Here is a 23,158-nt window from a genome sequence, read left to right as displayed (position 1 = left end):
CATAGTATTCAAAAATACATATATTTTTCACTTGTTCCTTGTCCTGAAGCAAACAATCACTTCCACCAAGTTGATTTTGTGGAAGAATAATAACACAAATAGAAAATTTCACGAAACAAAGGAGATGGGATAGAGCTAAGACTTTAAGGCTTCTTTTCCTTTTTTTTGAAAAAAAAAAAAGAGAAAGAATACGACGAATCTCTCTTGATTGGTGAGAATGGAAGTGAAATTGTTGCAATCGAAATTTATGAAAAAGGAGAGAGAATGGTAATGTATATTAAGTATTAATATTGTTAAAAAAGGGGATATGGGATTGGGGTTGCTAATTTTTATTATTTGTGAAATGGTAACAAAAATTACTGTGTAGCTTCAATAGGGAAATTAGAAAAGTATTTAGTTATTATTAGTAATTAAAATAAAAGGTAGTTATTACCACTAATTATGTATTAGTCTATAACTAAAAATTCCTTTAATTAAACCAACCCAACTTAACAAAAAATCATGGTTTCACATATATGGTATTGTAAAATCGGGTTTAATGAAATATGACATAGATGGATTTTAGTAACTACATCGTAAATGAGCTCATGGCTAAATGAGCCAAATAGTAATGGCTAAATGCCTATCCTAAACAAGACAACTTATTATTTTTTTGTTTTTTTTATTTTGATTTTGAACAATGGTTATTCGATGTCAAAAACTACTACTTGTACTACTATTATAAATCATTTGGATTTTTTTTAGAAATAAGTAGCTTAACACTTGGGATTTGATGGTAAGTGTTAGATATACAATGCTCGAACAAAGATAGCAAAAGTGAGGAACTTCATCAAGTAAAACTCACAATTTTCCAAAATTCGAAGTAAATTTAAATTACTGCAGGTTCGACAATAAAGCTAGACATTAAACTTTCCCTTCCATCTGGCTACTCTTACCACGAGGCTTTTATCCCAAAAAGAAAATCAATCTACATTTCCAAGGTCAAATTCAAGTGTATAACTGTGATGCAAGTGTAGTAATACTATGAATATGATCAATCGCTTTTATCTTTACAAAGAAGACCTCCACCGACGTACTTTCAGCTAAAAATAAGAAACTTACACTCAGAATACCGGTACATACAGCTAATGTTAGTCAATTAAAGCTGTTTAGTCCAGTCAAAAGGCCCCCAATCTCTAGCAAAACTTGCAACAGCTTCTCTTTGTGTGTCCACTGATTCACGCCTCTGACGCTGATGCATGTCTTCAGGTGGCAACTTCAGCATCCCTCTTACCACATTGAGGCCGAAACTGCTACTGAACTGTTTTTCATCGTCAATTACATGAACGAACCCCTTGTTTAAGCCAAATTCAACATGGAAGTAGGGAAAATCCTTTGGGATTGAAGCCCGCAACCCCTTTACACTTGTATCTATGAGCTTCTTAGCATTGTGTTGACTCCATTCATCTTCCGCTTCATCAATTGCCTACAGTGAGTATTTGTTAGGAGCAAGTGTAGAGAAGAACACTACTTCAATAAGTCATGGCGACAAATTGGACTTAGAAGAAAGGGAAAAGAACAAGTATGAGCTTGCATGGAAGTAATAACCATACGAGTATCTCTAGCAGTAAATGACTATCTTCATTCTTTGCAAGAAACAAATCCTAAGCAACTTGATTCTGAAAACCCAACGGGTCTACTATCAAGAGCCAAAAGACAGTTCTATGTTTTCTTTCACAAAGACACATGAGCATTAATTAAAAAGAAAATATGCAATCGTGAGAAAATCAGTTTCAATATAAGCCTAGCACATCGTATGACCTTTTTATGACTGAGAAATCCCAATGGTCAGTGATGACGGTTCGAAACTTGATGAATAATGACCTGCCCCTCCCCCCCTTCTCCACTTAAAACCAGACTTTTGTCTACGGCAGGGTTCGACCCCGTCACACGCGCCTATCCCACGTCACGTGTTATGTCCTTACCACTAGACCAAATCCTGGGGCAATTTACAAGCACATCCTATGATTTGTTAACAGTAGAAGACCAAAAAACGAGACAGACTACCACTGCATCATAACAGCAGTTCATATTTCAAAGTTCCTGACCAAATCCTAATCATATTTGACAAAAAGCCAACTGGTAACCCTTCAGATGCTTTATCAAAACTTCCTTCATATCACATTTACGGAAGAGGCAACATCATATTTTTTAAATTCCAACTCAATCCAAACTTGATTCGAAAGACAGTTGATAGAAAAATAAAACGGACAACACATAGGATGGTTTTGCATACCTTCTTAAAGTACAAGGGTGCTTGCTTTGCAACTTCTTTGGGCAACGGAATGCACTCTACCAAACAATGCCGCTTCTGCCGGGCCAAACTCATCACAGTCTCGAGGAAGACAACATCCTTCTCTTGCTTTGCAAACATCATAATGAGGCACTTCTTGAAGTTCCTAAACTCCTCCCAGACATTATCATCCAAAGATCTTGTAGCTGATTCATGCTGTTCCGAGAGAAAGCAACGGTCATTATAACAAAAACAGCAAAGAAATTGGCAGCAAAGATAGCACTATAACAAGATTTTTAATGTCCTGCAGGATCTAAAGCAAAAGAAGATAATTGTTTTCTGATATAAATGATCTCTTCTTTTTATCGTTATAAGTCAAATTAAAAAACTTCTGATATAAACGATCTCTTGAAACACTAAAAAGCGGACAAATAACGAATATGGAGCTCAGCTTTGCTAATAAGACAGTCCACACAAGGAGATCTAGCACACTAAAGATTATTTCTTCAGAATCCAATTAATTGGTTGATTGTAAAGTTCAGATGAATGAACAAAAATATAACTTCATAGATAAATGGCCAGAGAAGAGCTCAAAGTTACCTGCATTGTCAAGATGCAGCAATGACCTGGGGCAATCGGCCGCCATACTGGCAATGATAAGTAAGTGAAGTTTGCAATTGCAACCACCAGGTGCTTTGGTCTTGTTGGATTCTCAAAGCAGAATTGGCATCTCTCCTGCTGAGTCAAAATGCGCCTTGCATGATTAGCAGTCTCAAGAGATCTTTTATTCTCCAACCCTCCTTTCTTCCGGGACTTTGTCCTCGGCCCATCATCATAATCATACTCATCATCTGCCTGACCATACGTAGTATACTTTTTGTTTTTCACTATCTTCTGAGCAAGATGCACATCTGCATCCTCTGATTTATTCTTTTGGCGAGCAGATAGGTCATGCATCACATATCTAAAAAAAATCAGAGCGAATACATTTATTACAGGTAGGCATTGAAACAAAAAAAAAAAAAAAGTGACCATTTCCCAAGTCAAGCGAGCCCCAACTGACTATTCAGATCCAAAAATACCTGCTTGTGCTCCCATCAATCTGTGGTCTACCCAACACATCATTAGCAGTTTGTTTAATTTTCATCTCTTCTGCTTCTTTCTGGAAAAAGAAAGTGAGACATTGTAAGTTGATCACAATCATGGAAACCTAAACAGTCAGCTCGAGATAAGTGTCATTGAATCTTATAATAAAGCTCCCTACTTTACTTGCTTACAGAAACGGCAGCTGCTACCAAGGAGATGTTTTAACTTCATCACTAACTTTTTGAAGAAAAAGGTAAGGAAGCAAGAAAAATATAATCTGATAAAGCCATCAAATTAGAAAAATTACTGGCTAGAAAATAGACCCAGGATGGATGAATCATTATGGCCACTACAACCATTAGATAAAGCACATAACACGTTACAAACTATTGATATGTTTTAAAAAGCCTGCAACATCAAAAATCAGTGATATCACTTGAGATACACATGGTTTTGACTAACTGTCAAGTTGTTTTGAGTAATCCACAAATGAGAAGGAATTTATTGCTCACCAGCAGTTTTTCCGCTTCATCATGCATCCCTTTCATTCGCAGATGCATCACTTTTGCAGCTAACTGATTTGCAGTCAAGGCTGGTTTGACATTTGTTGCATCTTCACTTGGTTTCTCATATACCGGTAAATCTGGTTTTGATTCCAAGACCCCTGGCTTTAGATTAGAAGAATCACGAGCATGGTTGGAATCACCACTCCTTTCATGCATAAATTCACGCATAAAATTTCCGTCATTGGAGAATTTATTTACACTAGAAATTGCAGTGGCAATAAGTCCCGCATCCGCATTGGATATTTTCTCTTTGCGCCATGAAAAAGAATCTTTAAGGTTGGGCACTCGCATTTTAGAATGACCAGGGGATGTCTCCTGCAAGCACATGCTTTATGAGACTACTAACACCAATAAAACACAAATCAAAAATAGCCAAATTGTTTCCTCTTTAATAAAGGGCACAGCAGAGTTTTCCTTCTGAACTTATAAGGAGCGAGCTCAGGTTCTCAGATATCAGAGTACTACATTGTTAAGAAAAAAACCAATACTAATTTAACAAAAACTTGATATTCAAAAGTCATTCAACCAAACACTAAAATTACAAATACACAAGTGTAAACTGTAAAGAATAACCAAAGCAATACAAAGAAACTAATGTTGTCTTATAGTAAATTCACCAGCTCTTATCTGAAATTACCTTTCTAGCATAAGTCTGATTTCTTTTGTTTGCACCAGTTTCTTTGTCATCTATTACCCCTCTCCTCCTATCATTGATTGCATGAAGATGAGCACGGTTTGGTGCAGCTTTACCGGAAGACACAGAAACAGCAAGCTGACTAACTGAGCCCCAGCGTTCTGCTGCCACCTGTAATTGTAAAAGTTAGAAAGTGACTGCAGTAGAAGTGCAAGTAACTACTGAAATGCCAACCTCATCAAGCTTCCGTCCTTCACGATCTGCTTGTTCTTGAGCTCGTCTCAAGGCTTTAAGCCTCCAACTTGCACCTCCATCACCAACAGCAGTAGTAGAGAGAAGCTGGCTACCACCACTCTTTGTTCCTTCAGGATCGTCAGGATAACCACTTCCGTCATCCTTCAAATATGGGTTCAATTCTCTAGGATTTACTTTTGTCACCTAAAACAAGAAGCATACAGATGCCAATCTGGTCCAGTAAGTACATAACAATATCAAGCAGTGCGAGAATTGAACAGGAGTAGCAGCACTTGGTATAATAAAGATTCAGGAGGTTTAGTCACTATGCGTTCAAACTATCTCCTGATAAATCGGAATAAAGACATAGGTAAAATAACGAACAAACAGAAGAATCCCTGAAGACTGGATGAAAAGGAACTCATAGCATGACGGATTTTTCAATGTGAACAATATATGACATGGCAACTAGCTCTAGCTCTTGCATCGTTAACATGAACGAGCTGATTAAAGCAAATTACATAATAAAACAAAGGCATAAGGCTTGATAAGCAAGCCCGCAATATTGTCCCACAATGAAGATATGAAAATGGAAAGAGGCGAGCATCCAAAGTCGCACGAGATTATGAAATCAACTAGAAATATACCTCTTCAGCTGGAGTCTCCTCAGCTGAACAGTTAGAAGCTGGTTCGGGAATCTTATCCATGTTGTCTTTTGGCCGCAGCATCCAATCCAACCCCCTTTCTCTTCTCTCGAGTTCATGATCATTACGCGACTTAGATCCATCAAAGTCATTATCTAAAGTTCCACAGAGAAAAATAACTCAATAAATTACTCCCTTCAGTTAATTTTGGGGAAGGCACTATCCACAATTAAGTGAAGAATAACTCAATAGATACGTACCAAGCAACTTATCTTGCAGTTCATCACCCTTGCTCTGACTTTTTCTGTCTTTCTTCCTTTTCTCAATTTCAGACTCAGATGAAGAACTTCGACTTCTTGCTTTACTTTTTCCATCCTTGCTTCTTCTCTTCTTACTTGTCTTCCTACTACTGCTCTTTCTCTCATAATCAGAAGCATCCTCACTGTCACTTCCATCTGAATACGAGGACAAATCCTCATCTGAGGCATACCACTTCTTTTTCTTTGACCTCACTCTTATTTTTTCAAGGTCTTCATCATCTGAACTAGTGGAACGAGATTTTTTCTTTTTCTTTCTCTCCTTTTCCTTCTTATGACCAGATCTCCTCCTCTGTTTTCGAGAATCATCCGAGCTTTCATCCTTTGCCTAACACCAAATGAGCCACGAGCATCAGAGGCATTTATGACTTTTCTCATACACAACTAAAGAACCCAAGAAGAGAAAAGGTTAAAGTTTTATCCACCCAAACCAAAAAAAAAAAAGTTTTTCCCACAAATTTCAAGAAAACAATCACACAAAAGGACAAAATTTATCTTAACACCAAAACGACTCATGCTACTTTCTCACGATGAATTTCTACTGTTTGAAGAGAAAGTGTTAAGCTTACCTTTTCTACCGCTTCGCGTGGTATGAACTTCAATCCTGAAAGCATACTCTTGGTTGTCTCTTAACACCAAGTCCAGTAGAGTATTACCTTTTCAGACACTACCCTGGAAATCAAGATCAAAAGATAACAAATTAGCGTAGTTGCGTGATTGCAGCAACAAAGATTATCACTTATGTTTTTTTAATAATCGAGAAATCTTCGAGGGCCAATGAAGAATGGTTTGAAGCTTGATCGATCATAGACCCGCCCCTCTACCCTTCTTTACTTAAATATCAGGCTTCTTTCAGCGGCATAGTTGAACCCGTAAAGAGAGTCTAATAAATGATTATTACCTATATTATATCCTAAATAAATTGAACTTTACCGCCAAACCATGGTCACCAGCCAGCCTTAATAACACTGTACTCAAATTCAAAATCACCTAATATATTAAAAAAATGAAAAACATTTTCTTCTCATATGTTTGATAATTTAGGTAAATTACTTGAGATTTATAGCACAAGAACTGAAAACTCACAAAATAGTGTAGTGCATATACTGATAATTATGTATTTGAAAAACAAAACTTTTGGAGCCAAATACACATGAAAAGAGCAGATTTGAGGCTTAACATAAATAAAGCAATGCAATTTCCCATTACTAGCTAAGCTAATCCCTAGTTTTTCATTGAAATTTTGAAACGGAAAAGGGTCAAAAATACTATTTGAAATAGTTGTAATTTTACGTTTTTGGCTCAAAAGTGGCCTCGCAGTTATGTTTTTGGCTCAAAAAAGGTCCTCCAACTATCAAAATGCCCTTCGCGTTGTGTTAGGGACTAAGGTATCTTACTTGTGAGAGAAAGAGATGATTAAATAAAAATCAAACAAAAAACATGCTATATAAATGGAGGTAGAGGTAAGAAATTTTAGACAAAACTGTTTTGGCAATTCACAATTTCACTTATGGCCGGAGAGAGGTTGCAGACGGCGGAGAGAGGTTGATCAATAGACCCGCCACGACACTGACACGGGTAAGGGTATGGGATCCAGTCAAACGAGATCGGGTGTGTTGACCAAAATTCAATACTGGAATCTTACCTCAATTTGTTGATTCAATACATCTATGCAAATTGTTGGCTCCCCAAAAAAAACAATTTAGGAATTGAACCCTTTGCTGCCACCTTGGTTGGTCTATGAGGATAAACATTACATATAATTACGACTAAAATTCTTTTTTTTTTTTTCTCAAAAACAAATTTTACAGTTTTAATTTTAGAGTTTCAATCTAAATAATATACAACTATTTAACTGTAAATTAAACATCTGTATATGCTTTGAAGGCAAACATTTTTCATTTAACTAAACTTCATATCTATTTTTTGAGATGGAATTTTTTTTATTTTTTTGGGACTAAACTTCATATATATTACAAATAAGTACATGCTCTAAGTAAGCAAATTGTATTAATTAACCTAATTATGCTATTTATAAAAGTTTTCTTGGAAAAAAGGGATAATATCTAAATTAATTATTAGCATGTTAATTTTTCATAATTATGCATATTTTTTATAGCTATTTTTTTATATTTAAAATTTATTTTTAGCCGAATCCTCGCACCCGTACCCGTACCTAGATCCGTATCCCCGAATCCTAAAATTTTGATCATGAAGGATCCGACCCTCGGATTTGTACCCGTGTCGGACACCCGCACCCGAGTCCGAGTAACTTATTCAAATCCTAAATCACCTATTCCCTCCGTTCCAATTTAAGTGTCTTACTTTTCTTTTTGGTATGTCCCAAAAAGAGTGTCTCTTTCTATATTTAGTAAGTTTTCCAATTCCAACATTCTACATGGCAAGTTTAAGACCACAAGATTTAAAAGACTACACACATTTTTAATTTAAGACTAATAGATTCGAAATTCTCCCTTTGTTTCTTCCCAGTCAAACTAAGACACGTAAACTGGGATGGAGAGAGTAATATATTAGACATAAGAAAAAAAAAAAGTTTCTTCTCATATTTTGTGTTTTATTTAGGTTCAACTATAAGAAGCGAGATACTATAATTTAGGTAAATTACTTGAGATTTATAGCTTCTATTACAAGAACTGAAACCTCACAAAATACTGTAATGCATATACTGATAATTTTGTATTTAAAAAAATAAAATCTTTTGGAGCCAAATACACATGAAAGGAGCAGATTTGAGGATTAACAAAAATAAAACAACGCAACCTAATTCGGAATTCCTAATTTCCCATTACTAGGTAAACTTAATCCCTAGTTTATCATAGAAATTTTGAAACGGAAAAGGGTCAAAAACACCTCTGAACTATTCAAAATAGCTCAAATTTACCCTCCGTTACGTTTTTGGCTCAAAAATGCCCTCCAAGTATCCAAATAGTTCAAAATACCCTTCGCGTCATGTTAAGGTTTCTTACCCGTGTGAGAAAGAGATGATTAACTAAAAATAGAAAAATTTAAGTCAAAAAATATGATATATAAATCAAGGTAGAGGTAAGAAATTTGAGATAAAACTGTTTTCACAATTCACAATTTTATTCCGGCACTCCAATTTTACTTGAGATTTTGGAAATAAAATTTTGGAGCCAAATACACATGAAAAGAGCATACTTTAGGCTTACCAAAAAAACAAAAAACAAAAAAAGCAATGCAACCTAATTCAAAATTCCTAATTTCCCAATTCCTATTACTAGGTAAACTTAATTAGTTCCTATATTTTTCATTGAAATTAGGGACTAAAGTTTTTACTCGTGAGAGGAAGAGATGATTAAATAAAAATCAAAAAGTTACTAACAAGAAACATGCTATATAAATCAAGATAGAGGTAAAAAAAATTAAAATAAAAAAAAAAAAAAAAAAAAAAAAAAAAATTAGATAACTGTTTTGGCAATTCACAATTTCACTTATGGGTGAATGAGCGGCGGTAATTCGATTGAGTTGGGCGGAGGACAAATCGGCGATCAAGTTGGTATAATGGGATTGATTTAGTTGGGCTTAATGCAAATTCTTTGCACCGCCTTAGTTGGTTCAGATTGTATTTGGATGGGCTGCTCGCTCTTTCGGCCCGCTAAATAAAATGGGCTCTCAATGTTAATGGATTTGCTCTCCTCTGAGTGTCTGAACGGACAGGAAATGACGCGCGGTGTCCTCGAAAGCTTCCGGTCTTGAATTTTTATTCTCGCTTAATAAAATGAGCTTAACTTGAAAAAAAATCACTCGGAAGAACTTTTTTTGTGCATCTGGCATAAATCTAGCTTTTATTGTAAAGGTCTTTTTTCTGTAAAGATTATTTTCTTAAAGGGACGTTTTCACACTCATTTCAGATCATAGAGGTTGGGCTTCAGTCGAACTACCGTCTCCCTCCCATCGGTGCTCTCTTCCACCAGTAAAACTAATCTTGCAATGTCATTCGTATAACCTTCCTTCCAGTTGAATAGATTATATGAAAGCAAAGCCAAGAGGCGATAGTGACATCGGTCTTCTTGATCCATGAGGAAAAGGTCCGAAATGGCCTATTTTTATGTCTAAATCGGGAGTTTACGGGCTCAAGGCAAAACTTGTGGTCAATTGAGCAGTTTCACTATTTTGAAATATTCTAAACTTCTGTCTTTTAGGCAAAACTAATTTATGTATAAAGTTTTGAAGTGGAGGTTTTTTTTTTAAATCTTTATTAAGCGGAGCCAAAAAATCAAGACCACCGCTTATGGAACCTATATGTGAACTAAACCCCCTTCGTTGGTTCAGATTGTACTTGGATGGGCTGCTTTTCGGCCCACTAAAATGGGCTCTCAATGGCAATGGATCTTGCTATCCTCTGAGCTTTTTTCTGCGCGGATTGTTCTTCAGATGGGGTGGTCTTTAATTTTTGTCCTTCAAATTGGTGGTCTTTAAGTTTTGTCCTTCGCCTAACATCCCAAGGCTGTGAGTTTGAAATTTTGCAATTCTGCCTTAAGGCAGAAATTTGCAAATTCTGTCCATGTAATGATAAAAATGAAAACGAGTGGCTGATAAAATCTCATTTGGTGGCCAATTGCGAGTTGTTCAACTTATTGACGGTATCTTTGTGTTGGATGCAGAGCTAAAATATAATTCGCGTTTTGATAGATTTAGTTCAAATTTTATATTTTTTTTCTATTATAAGTGGCTAAGGAGGACTAACACCACATCAAATGCTTGTGCCAAAAGCTTTACAAATTGTACACGCAATGAATGCTTGTACCAAAAGCTATATAACTTGTACACTTTACCCAACTACTTTTTTATCCCACGTGGACATATGTCATAGTACTTAATATTTATTCCCTTATCATGTATAGACGTATGCACTTCAATTTTAATTCTCCAACATATTTATTTTCTCCGTGCACTTTTACTTGTTCACTTTTGACTTTTCATATTCTTGCTGAATATTTATTTTCTTCTCATGTATAGACGTATGCAGTTCAATTTTAATTCTCCTACACAAATTTATTTCCTCCGTGCCCTTTTACTTGTTCACTTTTGACTTTTCACGTTCTTTAAGAATTAATAAATCCCACATGAATATATGTCATAGTACTGAATATTTATTACACGTATGCACTTCAATTTTAATTCTCCGACACATATTTATTTCCTCCGTGCACTTTTACTTGTTCACTTTTGATTTTTCACGTTCTTGCTGAATATTTATTCTCTTCTCATGTATACATGTATGTACTTCAATTTTAATTCTTTGACACATATTTATTTTCTCCGTACACTTTTACTTGTTCACTTTTGACTTTTCACGTTCTTTAAGAATTAATAAATGAAGTACTCCTTCCGTCCCATATTACTTGACTACATTACTTGACTTTTCACGTTCTTTCAGAATTAATAAATGAAGTAGTCCCTTCGTCCCATATTACTTGGCCACATTTAACGCCCAAGGTGGACGAACACAACAACAATAAGTTGTACAAAAAGCAATTGAAATTGCACGCTAAGCATGGACTAACATGTGTACATTTCAAAAGTTGAACATTAATTCTACCTCTTGTGTGTTTACTTTTTAAGTCCCCACGAGTCCGCAGTGTCTTAATTGTCCTTTCATTTCCTTCATTTGGCATATACTCCCTCTGTCTCAATTTAAGCGTCTACGTTTGACTAGATATGAAATTTAAGAAATAAAGATAGACTTTCAAATTTTGTGGTTCTAAATTAAAAATGTGTATGATATAATAAAGTATCCTTTGAATCTTGTGATTATAAACTTGACATGTAGGATATTTGAATTGTCAACTTACTAAATATAAAAAGAAGCAGACATAACCAAAATAAGATAAATTTTTTTTTTTTTAACAACAAACGCCCAAGTGGACGAACACAACAACAATAAGTTGTACGAAAAGCAACTGAAATTATACTCTAAGCCGGACTAACATGTGTACATTTCGTGTTTAACATTAATACTACCTCTTATGTGTTTACTTTTTAAGTCCCCACGTGTCCGTTGCCTCAATTATAATTTCATTTCCTTCATTTGGCATATACTCCTCTCGTCTTCAATTTAAGTGTTTACGTTGACTCGCATACGAAGTTTAAGAAATAAAGATAGACTTTTAAATCTTGTGGTTCTAAATTAAAAATGTGTATAATATAATAAAATATCCTTTGAATCTTGTGATTATAAACTTGACATATAGGATATTTGAATTGTCAACTTACTAAATATAAAAAGAGGCGAACGAACATAACCAAAATAAGATAAATTTTAACAACAATTGAAAAATTAAGGGGAAAAGAAAAAAATATGGAGACTCACTAAGGAGAATCGCAAAGATACTTTTTAAAATATACAAATCATAAAGACTAACTAAATCGAAAGAACAAATTAATCATATTTAGTCTTGCAGATCGCATCGGAAGATAGTTTGATAGTATTTTAATAAATATGTATAAATTAATTTAGTAGCTAATATAATTTAAATGAATTAGAACTCCGAATCGAATAAACTTGTGACGCCATTTTTATTTTTGTGTTACACATATTCGAAGAGTGGGGATTTGTGATCACGTGACAGGTATATTGGCCTTTTCACGTGGAAATCCACAATGATTCTCATAATTTACTTTGTCCTTTGTAAAAAATGCAACTATTGTAACCACACGTGACACCCAGAAGTTGGCTACTACAATCATATGATAAAATAAAATTGCAGTACAGTTTCAGTCCCAAAGAACTCCAAAAGCAAAAAAAACAAAAAATGATGGCTTTGAGATTCTCTCTGTTCCTCTTCATCTTTTCTCTATGCTTCCTCTGTGATTTTACAGCAATATCTGCACAAAGAGATGATGAAGATATGGTCATTAAAACCATGGAGGAATTTTCTGGATATCCAATTCATGAACCTAACAACTATCCCAATTCCTTATCTTCTTTATCTGTCAACTCTGAAACTCTGCAGAAACAGGTAATTTTAACAAAATAGTAATCTTTTTGTGTACTTTCTTGTGTATGTTCTTGAATTTGTCATAAAAATTGAATCTTGAGTAACAAGAGCCTCTGAAAGTGTAGTTCTGGTTAACTCTGAATTGGGTTTTTCCTTTTTATTGAAAGTACATACCCTGTGCAAACCTTACCTCTACATAAACTTTATGGTAGGATGAAAGTGTGTATATATATATATATAATGAATAGTAAATACATAAAAGAATGAAAGAAAGAAAGAAAAGGATTAAAATCTTGTTTGGTTTACTGGAAAAATTGGTAATGGTAAGCATAAGGAATTGTGTAAAGTTCACTTTTTTCATCAGCATCATTGGACTATGAATGATGAAACATGGGAGGTAATTTCAACTGTTACGTACTATTAATCATTGTTCCCAAAAATCCAACCAAATGCATCTCTAAGTGCACAACAGAATGGGAAAAACAAAACCTCTTTTTATTCCATCATTTCGACCACTTTCGTTTACAGTTGGATATCCTTTGTGATTTACAATTTGTAGTATTTAGTTTAAAGCACCTTACTTGAAGTAGGATGCAATTTGTAGTGTGGAGTTTAAAGTACCTAATTTAAAGTATGATTTGTAACTGTTTGTCTTTTCAAGTACATGGGAAAAGTGTAAATTGGCATCTCCTTTTCTGTGATATTATGTTTGAGAAAAACAGTAACTTAAATTTTCGGATGATACATTAAGCATTTCGAATGTCTGTTTTATTCAATAGGAGTATTGTAGCTGTATGTGCTATAACTTATCTCAATTGGTATCTTATTAAGTGCAATGTTATTTGAAATTTTATGTAATAATAGTTTGTTGCTTGTGTCGTTGTAGATAGATGAGCTAGCAACTTTCTCGGATTCGCCTGCACCTTCAGTCACTAGGATCTTATACAGTGAGAAGGATGCATTAGCAAGGAGGTATCTATGTGCAGCTTATAAGAATATTTTGCTTATTTGACATTACATATAGCCTATTTCAGTTTGTGTTATTGTTATGGTTCAGAGTTGAGAAACTCTACTGAAGTACAGGTTCCTTCTGTGTGTTATGCTTGAAGTTCCAGTTTGTTGTTTTTTTCTGACTTATTCTTGTGGAATTAAATCATTCAACTTTTTCCGCACTATCATTCCCTTGTAAGATTTCTAACTTGTCGCTGATAGATCCATATGAAATGCCTATTTCATTCTTGACCAATTTCATAAAAACTAACACTGGAAACATTTTTGTTACTTCTGAATAAGTAATAAAATAGGCACATGTAGCTTACTTGTTTGCTTATTCTATCATGCAGGTATATTAAAGATTTGATGGAACTTTCTGGTCTCTCTGTCAGAGAGGATGCCATCGGGAACATTTTTGGTCGGTGGTAAGTATGTATCATGATGCTTTTCTGAATCTATTATAAAGCAGAAGTTTTAAGACTCTTGTTTCTACTACCTTCGTATTAATCGAATACAACAACTTTTTGACAATTTTCTGTTTCCTAGATTCAAACTAGGCGAACTTTGACTAATATTTTGAACTATATTCTATTTCCTTTTTCTATGACGAAATACATTTCATGATTTTTTCTGAATATCTGCATTTTAATTTTTATAAAACGATCAATGTAGTTTGGTTTAGCTGGAAAATTGGTATTGAACCCCGATAGCGAAAAATGTCAAATAAATGGCACAATTTTTTTTTTTTTTTTTTAAAATTCCAGATAGCATTGATTTAGGTATATGATTTACATGGAACTTTAACTTTGTCCCCATTTATTTAGAAGATAGTCTAATTCGCACATTATTTGCACCCATCTACCCTTCTATTTGCTTTGTACCTATCATATCTTGAACATGACTGTCATTTTGTGGTTCACAGGAATGGCTATGAACCTGAGCTCGCCCCCGTTTTAACTGGCTCTCACGTTGATGCTATACCATACTCCGGGAAATATGATGGCGTGGTTGGTGTTTTGGGTGCAATAGAGGCCATCAATGTGCTAAAGCGGTATGCATACCCTGACTGTTTAAACTTAACATATCATTCCACCATCAGACTGTTTAAACAAAGAAAGCTCAACAATTACCGATACACTTTGCATTTGGCTGCTTCTTTGAAAAACTGCAGAGTTCTGTCATTCATTTGTTGATTTAAAATCTAAAAATTACCACAGGTCGAGTTTCAAGCCTAAGAGGTCACTAGAAGTGATTATGTTCACCTCAGAAGAGCCCACGAGGTTTGGGATCAGCTGTCTGGGAAGGTTAGGAGCTTGACCACTAATTACTTTAGCACTTAAGAGCATAAGCAACTGCATTTGGTTTTTAACTGCTTATGTTGCCATATTTGCAGTCGTTTGCTGGCAGGAAGTGTAGAACTTGCAGAACTTCTGAAGAAGACTGTTGACAGCCAGAATATTTCCTTTTCTGATGCTGCCAAGTCTGCTGGTTACGCAAATGCTAAGGGGGATTTATCTGAAGTCTTTCTCAAAAAAGGAAGCTATTCTGCTTTCGTCGAGTTGCACATAGAGCAAGGTCCCATTCTAGAAAAAGAAGGTACGCTGCTGTTAAATGGTTATCCTATTCTTGATGATCCAATGCAAGGACCGGTTTAGATGTAGTTCGTATGAATAAATAAGCCGGTTTATCTGTCAATGCAGGTACTTCCATTGGTGTTGTGACTGCAATTGCCGCTCCAGCAAGCATCAAAGTAACGTTTGAAGGCAATGGAGGCCATGCAGGAGCTGCACTGATGCCGGAAAGGTAAATTTTTTAAGAGCTAGATGTGTACCATGATTCTGCAGATGCAAGGGTGGTCTTCCTTTCTTATTTAGAATTTTCTGTACAAGCCGCAAATCTTTCCGCCGACTTACAACTCCTTTTTTTTTTTTTTGAAACTGGTAATGTAACCGCTTACAACTTCTCTTTCACTAAAGATGTTTTTCATACTTAAAAAGTAGCACATATTGAGATGGTTTTCCTGTCTACGTTGTGATAAACAGATAACTACCACCAGGGTCATGTGTTAGTTGCTTTTGCTTCGAATTTCATTAGAAAGTTTTAAACTTCACTACTATGGGATTTTCTGCTTATGAACAATCCACTCTAGCTATTAGTTGTATCAACTTTCAACATTTATGTGCTTGCCTACTTCTTAATATATGTGTTTCTCATTTAACTCATGTAGTTGACCTTTTCGTGTCGTATGCTTCTTGAAAACCATCTTCTTCATTGTAAGTTCCCTCTGTTAACTGACATGCGTTGTGACTCTCAAGCCGTAAAGCATTTTTCCTTCTATGATTTTTATCTGATTCATATACATTCTTCAAGATGTTGAGGGGCATTTTTCTGATCCTATTTCTATTGCAATAGGAAATATTATTCTTACATTATATACCTCTTTTGTGGAATGTTACTGCTAATAATCTATTCCCATATATGACTCTTTGTTCCTCGCGACTAATTTGAAACAGAAACGACGCGGGACTGGCTGCTGCAGAATTGGCTCTAGCTGTGGAGAAACATGTACTAGATTCAGGATCCATTGACACTGTTGGAACTGTTGGTAAGTGGATTTTCTTACCTCAAACTAGAAGACACCGGTCTAGGGTCAACTACTTTGTGCTCTGATGAATCATGAATGGTTTAATCTGCGTCTGAGAACGGGAATCTCAGAGACAGAAGAATTTCATTAATGTGTGGAACAACTAATTGTCGTGAGAACTATTAGGTGATCTCTCATTAAGGTCTAATGAATTTGGTTTTTTCAAGGCATTCTGACGCTGCATCCTGGAGCAATTAACAGCATCCCAAGCATGGCACACCTTGAAATAGGTATACTTCCTGCCAAATGATGTATTCTTTTCTCGACGAATCATTCCAGACAGGATGATCGTAAAACTAGTTTCTTCTCTAGTTTATCAGCTTTTAAAGGAAAGAGTCGCATTTCATGATTTAAGTATTCACATTATACTATACATTCTATCCAGAACTGAGTGCACAATCTATATTTGCTATATCTGATAACAAAGTCATGTTTTTTGGGTGGGACAGATACACGTGACATTGATGAAAGCCGTCGAAATCTTGTAATTGAGAAAATCCATCAGTCAGCTTTGGCCATCGTTAAGAAACGCAAGGTTATACTCTCAGAATTTGAAATAGTGAATCAAGATCCACCAGCCCTTTCAGATGAGTCAATCACTAAGGCGACAGAATTAGCATGTCAAGAGCTAAATTTGACTCACAAGAGAATGATTAGTCGAGCCTATCATGATTCCCTGTTTATGGCAAGGTAAATGAAGGGGGGAGCACCTCCATATTCGTATTTACTTAAGCATCTTATCTTCTTAAGTTCATAGGTCCCATATGAAACTTGAAGTCCCATGCAGTAGGACACTAATTGAGTAGAAAACAGTATGCTTATCTCTATGTTGTCTGTCCAAAAAATTCTGCTAAACTTAATGCAAAATCCTTGCAGAGTATCGCCGATGGGCATGATATTCATTCCTTGTTACAAGGGTATGTCATCTCACTTTCTTTGGCACTAGTTGTTATTTTCCTGTTTTCTGTGTTCGTAATATCCCTTTCCATTTTCTTTCTGTGTAGTTGATGTTGGTCTTACTCTCTTCTAGTTAGGTTACCTATTTTCCAGTTTAGAACATAAGAAACTTCTGATACTAGAAACCGTGACGGAGCTACCTTTGGTGAAGGGGGTTCATTTGAATCCTCTCCACCGGGAAATTATTTGATATGCAGAAAAGGTTAAAAAAATAAATAAATTGTATATACATATACTATGAATACCCTTGATGTAGATGCATATCTTAGGTTTGACCTTTTTACACTTTCTTGAATCCCCTTACTCAAATTCTTGGCTACTCTACTCACTAGAAGAACTATGCTAGGTTAACAATTTCAGATGGATATATGCTGAATGACTATAAAAAATTTACACAGTAAATTAACTATCACAAGCTAGGCATAGCGACAAAGATGAAGCATCTGCGCAAGTTTTCTAGCGTAGTCTTTTTGTAGGCACTTCGCCCCTTCATAGCATGTCCGGATTGATATTTATGCTCTTTAATTATCGATTTTGCAGGATATAGCCATAAGCCTGAAGAATTTTCATCGGTTGAGGACATTGCAAACGGGGTAAAAGTTCTAGCATTAACACTTTCCAAATTATCCCTCTCATAATGCCTATGCCTTAATGTAGTGAATACAGTACTTCCTAGTGCTTCAGAGCATCTGTATTTTTACTTCTACAAGTAATTTAGAGAGAGTGGATTTTTCTCCTATGTCTCTACAGTAGTTGGCTTTGTTAACAAATCATTTCACTTCATCTGTAACAAGCCAATTGCTTCCATTTTCAGTTATGTAGAATAATAATTTAAAAGCAAGCAACTTCGTTAATTCTTGTGTATTACTTACATAAGACAGAGGAAGCAAAGCTGAGAGACATAATATGCCTATACTAGAAGCTTTTTTTTGCACGGATTGTCCTTCAAAGGCATCGGTCTCTAATTTTTGCTCCTCAAAATTGCTGGTCTTTAATTTTTGCCCTTCGCTTAAAAAGGTGACCGAAAATACTCGAGGTTCTGGTTTCGAAACTCAACAGAGTCGAAAATAATAATAATTTTGTAAGGCATAGGTTTCTATGAACTTATGCCTATTTACGCAAAGTTATATAGAACCTATTGTTCTACATGCTTAGGAGGCAATGACTTTGCCAATGCATAACTAAAAACAAGCCGCATAAGACAGATTTTTTGCAAAGGAGCCTTTTGAATTTTTTTTTTTTTTTAAGAGCGGAGGTTCGAACCCAAAACCTCGGGGTATTTTCGGTCACCTTTTTAAGCGAAGGCCAAAAATTAAAGACCAGCAATTTGAGGGACAAAAATTAAAGACCACCCCAAAAGAAGGACAGTCCGCGCAAAAAAATGTATTAATTCCACTAGATCCGCCTCTGGCCAATCCTACCACAAATGAACTAGTTACAACTATTACAAATCGCCTTTCCAGGTGTAGAAGTCTAGCCAAAATGAGTATACAGTAGGTAGTACATTTTCGTTCGAGTAGAATTCTAGCCAAATGAGCTGATCAGTCTGGTAATATGCCTTGGCAAGATTTAGATTAAAGTGTCTGTTGGTATTGGAATCTTGGATGCTATTCTTCTTCGCTTTACAATTTTTACATGGTAGTTTATCTTGTTCTTACTGAGATTGGAGGTTTCAAGTTTTTATCAAAATATATGTGTATAACCGACTTATATGTTGGTGTATTTTCTACTAATGCGTACTAGAATACACTTATCTCTGGCTATCACTAGTGTGTATTCTTTCAAAGTTTGTCTCTATTATATGTTGTTAGTGAATACACTCGTCCTTTGTCGTGAGGGTTTTATTGTGTGCCACTCCACTCATTGATCAAAGGTTTTTGGTTAAATACGTGCATCATTTCACATAAATATCAAAGTTAAATGTTTGTCAGCTATTGCACGGGAGCTGGGTTTATCCTGTGCGCACCCGAAGGATAGCGGCTGCGGTTCCAATGTCATCACAATAAAATAAAATATTAGAGTTAAAACTCTCAGAAGCCTAGTTTTAGGACCGTTTCATTGTTACATATTCTATCACTATAGACCTCTCTCTCTAAAAGCTCAGTATACCAAGCTGCTTTCGACTCTCTCTCTCTCTATCTTCAACCTATCGAGCTGCTAACATTGCTTCAGATTTGCTCCTTAATTTGTTGAGCATCCAACACACACACACCCTCCCCGGCACCCCGCCACCCTTCTTAAATCCACGTGTAACTCCTAGATCGAGTTACGGGTACATAGAGATGCTAAAGAATATACTTGTCCTTCACCACCAAATTGAGGATCTGGTGCAGCGGATGGGGCTCCTCCTCCGTTAACTAGGGGTCTCGGGTTCGAATTCTGGGTATGGAAAAATCCTTAATAGGGAGCGTTTCCCCCGAATTGGGCCGTACACGGTGTAAATCCGGATATAGTCGGGCTCCAATGCGGGTACACAGACACCGGATGGGAAACTAGAAAAAAATATACTTGTCCTTCAATTCTTGTATAAAGTGTTTCCATAAAGGTTTTATGACAATTATGCACTACTCCATTCTTTGCCTTAAAGATTTTGAATGGATGTTTGGATTCGTTCGCATATGTTTCAGATAATTTAGAACTATGCCACATTTTACTTAAAATTATTGCTGATTTGAAGTTCAGCAAGTGAAAAGGGAACAAAAACACTGATAAAAAGAAGAATTTGTACTCTGGTATTGTACCTACACATCATATAGAAAATTTTGGTGAAACCTCAAAAGGAACACACATCCACAATGACATGACATTACAAAACTACAATATGAATGGGTGAAAATCGGTAAAAACTTACTTTTATCGGCGTTTATATATATCAACCTAATAAAGACATGACATATGTTTTGAGATACACTTATATCACTATATCACTACAACAAAATATGCTTTTAGCGGCAATTAGTTAACGGCAATAACTTAATTGCCGCTAATTGTATTCCAGAATCAATTATTACCGGCAATGCCAAACTTTAGCCCTAACAATAAATGCCGCTAAATGCTTTAGCGACCTTGAATCTAATGACATTTAACCAATTGCTGGTAAATGTTTTTGTGGCAATAACTATTGTCGCTAAAAGGAAATATATTGCCACTAAAAGTCTCTTTTGGTGTAGTGCTAACTCATAGTTATTTAATATATATTCTCACTTAATTTATTTTTAAACTATATATTACGTTAATATGCATTAGTGTAAATTTTTGCCGAGTAAAAACCAACAGTAATATAAAAAGCACTAAAATTAAACATAAAATTCATGCTTTGATTAGATTGAATGCGAACAATTAGTCCAAGGCTTTCGGGATAAATATATGTAAATTATTATACTGCAAATAAAACAATATTCCATGATAATGTTCTTTTCTTAATGTAACAATTCCTTACAATATAAAAATATAAGAAAGCTTACTAATGACTCAGACCGATACCATTTTTTTTCTTCCAAAGAAATTTATATATCCTATAATTAGGCAGCCACCAATTGTGATAATATTCCCCTTTCGAAATATTACAAATGGCAATTGCATCATTTAAACACCTAACCAGAATCATAGATGCAAACGTATGTGCTCTAACTAATCCATTTTCCCAAATAAATCTATAATTACTCCTGTTATCAATCAGCAATCAATTGTCATAATATTCCCCTCTCCCTAATACAGTAATACCCAAAACCCTCTAAAAACTTTGTAAGATAATTAAATTATAGGTATTAAAATGTGAAGGCAGTGCGTTATATAATAGCAAGACCTCGCTGATTTTGTTGCTTCTTAAAACTATTTAAATTTAAATCTCTCCTCTCTTTTTTCCCTTCAATATATTACTACCATTTTGCTTTAAATATATCCCCGTGGTCGTGTAGATGCAGATTCAGAATGCGAATTTTATAGGTTCGAGCTTGAAATGCTATTGCATCTTATTTAATTTACTAGGTTAAAAACCTATTATTTATACTTAGTAAATTTCTTAACACAAATATAAGGTCTGAGTCAAAGTTATTTTGGATGAACTTATAAGACTCAGATATTTCGTCGGTTGTCTTTTTTATTCTTCCAAATAACTGTTTAGTAAATGACTCTCCTTTTATTTTTCTTGCAACTTAAGGATCTTTTAGACCACAGTCTAAAGACCCATTTTGAGCACACTCAAAATCTTATGAGAAAACATTATAATAAGTCTAGAATGTTTTGTCAGTCTCAAGGGTTATATTTACAACTTTTTAAAATAGAGATAAAATCTAAATAGAGGCATAAAAAATAAAAATTTGCATAAATTCTCCAAACTTCTACGATATTTCCACTCTGTATGTTTATAATTTTGTATGCATATACATAAGTATTACGCATATTTTTGTGTATTAGGTAGACGTTTCTCGAAACTTATGCATTTGCATTGTATTGAACTACCATCATTTAATTGTTTTTTCTAATCGAGATTATATTCTGATTGTGTTATTTTTATAAAATATGAATTATCGACCAAACTATCAGTTTCTTTAAGTAGCTAGAATATAACTTTATTATATTTGTATGTAGTTAGTTGACTCATGTCATTTAGTGAGCAAGAATATAAGATAATTCTAATATAATTTGTGTACATCTGTCATTCATTTGCTTTTAAGCCTAACCTTCCTATGATTGCGACCCTAAAAGTTCACAAGTCACTATTAGAAAAAATATCATTCATGCCATATTTCAACCAACAAATCAACTTTTAATTTACTTTTTCCTAAGGAATTTGGAATATTATTAAAATAAAAATATACAATTAGATGCGTTGTATTTAGGTAGCACCTTTATAAAAAATATTTAGGATCATATTCATCTTTAGAGAGTATAAGGGTGAATGCTTTAATTCACCACTAGTTCACTAATGGGATTAAAGTGTTCTAAATATTAAATAATTAAAAAAAATTAAATCTAATGATAGTGGTATATTAGTTAGATGTTGGAATTTTCATGGGCCAGCTTGCTTTGAGTGGAGAATTAGATTAGATGAACCAACCTCCAAGAAGCTTTAGGATTTCTGTTTTAATATTGTGTTAGCCAGGCATGGATATGCAAAATAATTTATAATAGCTTCATGCGTAATAACTTTTTTATTCAATATTTATGGGGAAAAAAGGAAATTAAAGAATGTGGTGTACATAGTACTTTTTTTTTTACCAGCATGCGGTGCATTTCCATGTACTCCTAAATGCACAATCTTGTCTCTCTCAGTGAGTGGCATAGCTACAAAATATCTTTCATCAAAAAATTATATTCTAATATTAGAAATAATATTATGGTAAAAAAAAAATCTTATATATACTTGAACATCCTTAACAAAAATTGTGATTTCGCCACTGCTCGTACAATTGAAAGCTTTCCTACATGGGTTCTGACAAAATTAAGAAAAAGGTGAAAATACACTATTTTTCAAGAATGCAATTATAGGTTGGTTTACAAGCATCGGGTTGAGACAAATTTTATGCACATAAAATTCGTCCTAACATTGATTCCTCCACCCAACACCCCCCCCCCCCCCACGCCCTCCCCTAACCCAGAGAGAAGTGTTCTTAAGAAGATGCATGGAAAATAACAAGTTAGGTAATGATTTTTATTCTTAAAAAAAATTGCAACAACATAGTGACAGTCTAGTTGCTTGAAATAGGTTCAATAATGGATCCATCTTTGAAAGATCCAAAAATTCTATATCAGTTTTTATATTTTGGAGAATAATATTATTGGTCAAACTGTAGAGATTATAAGAATAAATTAAAAAGAGTTGTGGT

At 34.8% G+C, this 23,158-nt stretch overlaps 2 protein-coding genes across 3 annotated transcripts; one reads left to right on the top strand and one right to left on the bottom strand.

The window, feature by feature from the left end:
* Positions 1-806: 806 nt before the first annotated feature.
* On the bottom strand, positions 807-9,303 carry LOC132067985 (uncharacterized). Of its 2 annotated transcripts, XM_059461539.1 has the most exons (11): positions 9,219-9,303; positions 6,323-6,409; positions 5,697-6,081; positions 5,440-5,591; positions 4,793-4,996; positions 4,562-4,729; positions 3,871-4,239; positions 3,355-3,434; positions 2,873-3,236; positions 2,276-2,488; positions 807-1,465 (listed from the first exon to the last, which is right to left on the bottom strand). In XM_059461539.1, exons 2-11 carry the CDS (start codon positions 6,365-6,367, stop codon positions 1,139-1,141), a joined length of 2,307 nt encoding a protein of 768 aa, XP_059317522.1. In that variant the 5' UTR covers positions 6,368-6,409; positions 9,219-9,303; the 3' UTR covers positions 807-1,138. The 2 variants fall into 2 exon arrangements, with proteins under 2 accessions (XP_059317522.1, XP_059317453.1); XM_059461470.1 differs by lacking the exon at positions 9,219-9,303 and having other exon boundaries at positions 6,323-6,472.
* Positions 9,304-12,451: 3,148 nt separating this feature from the next.
* LOC132061260 (ureidoglycolate hydrolase) lies at positions 12,452-18,184 on the top strand (the record flags this gene model as incomplete). Its single annotated transcript, XM_059454106.1, has 12 exons — positions 12,452-12,757; positions 13,623-13,708; positions 14,080-14,154; positions 14,652-14,780; positions 14,947-15,033; positions 15,123-15,325; positions 15,430-15,532; positions 16,243-16,334; positions 16,541-16,603; positions 16,823-17,063; positions 17,250-17,290; positions 17,871-18,184. Coding segments are annotated over 12 exons (1,524 nt in total), but the record flags the coding sequence as incomplete, so codon positions are not given.
* Positions 18,185-23,158: the final 4,974 nt, after the last annotated feature.

Source organism: Lycium ferocissimum, chromosome 1 (genome assembly GCF_029784015.1).
Source record: "Lycium ferocissimum isolate CSIRO_LF1 chromosome 1, AGI_CSIRO_Lferr_CH_V1, whole genome shotgun sequence".
Lineage (NCBI taxonomy): Eukaryota > Viridiplantae > Streptophyta > Magnoliopsida > Solanales > Solanaceae > Lycium > Lycium ferocissimum.
This window is presented reverse-complemented; position numbering and strand designations above follow the sequence as displayed.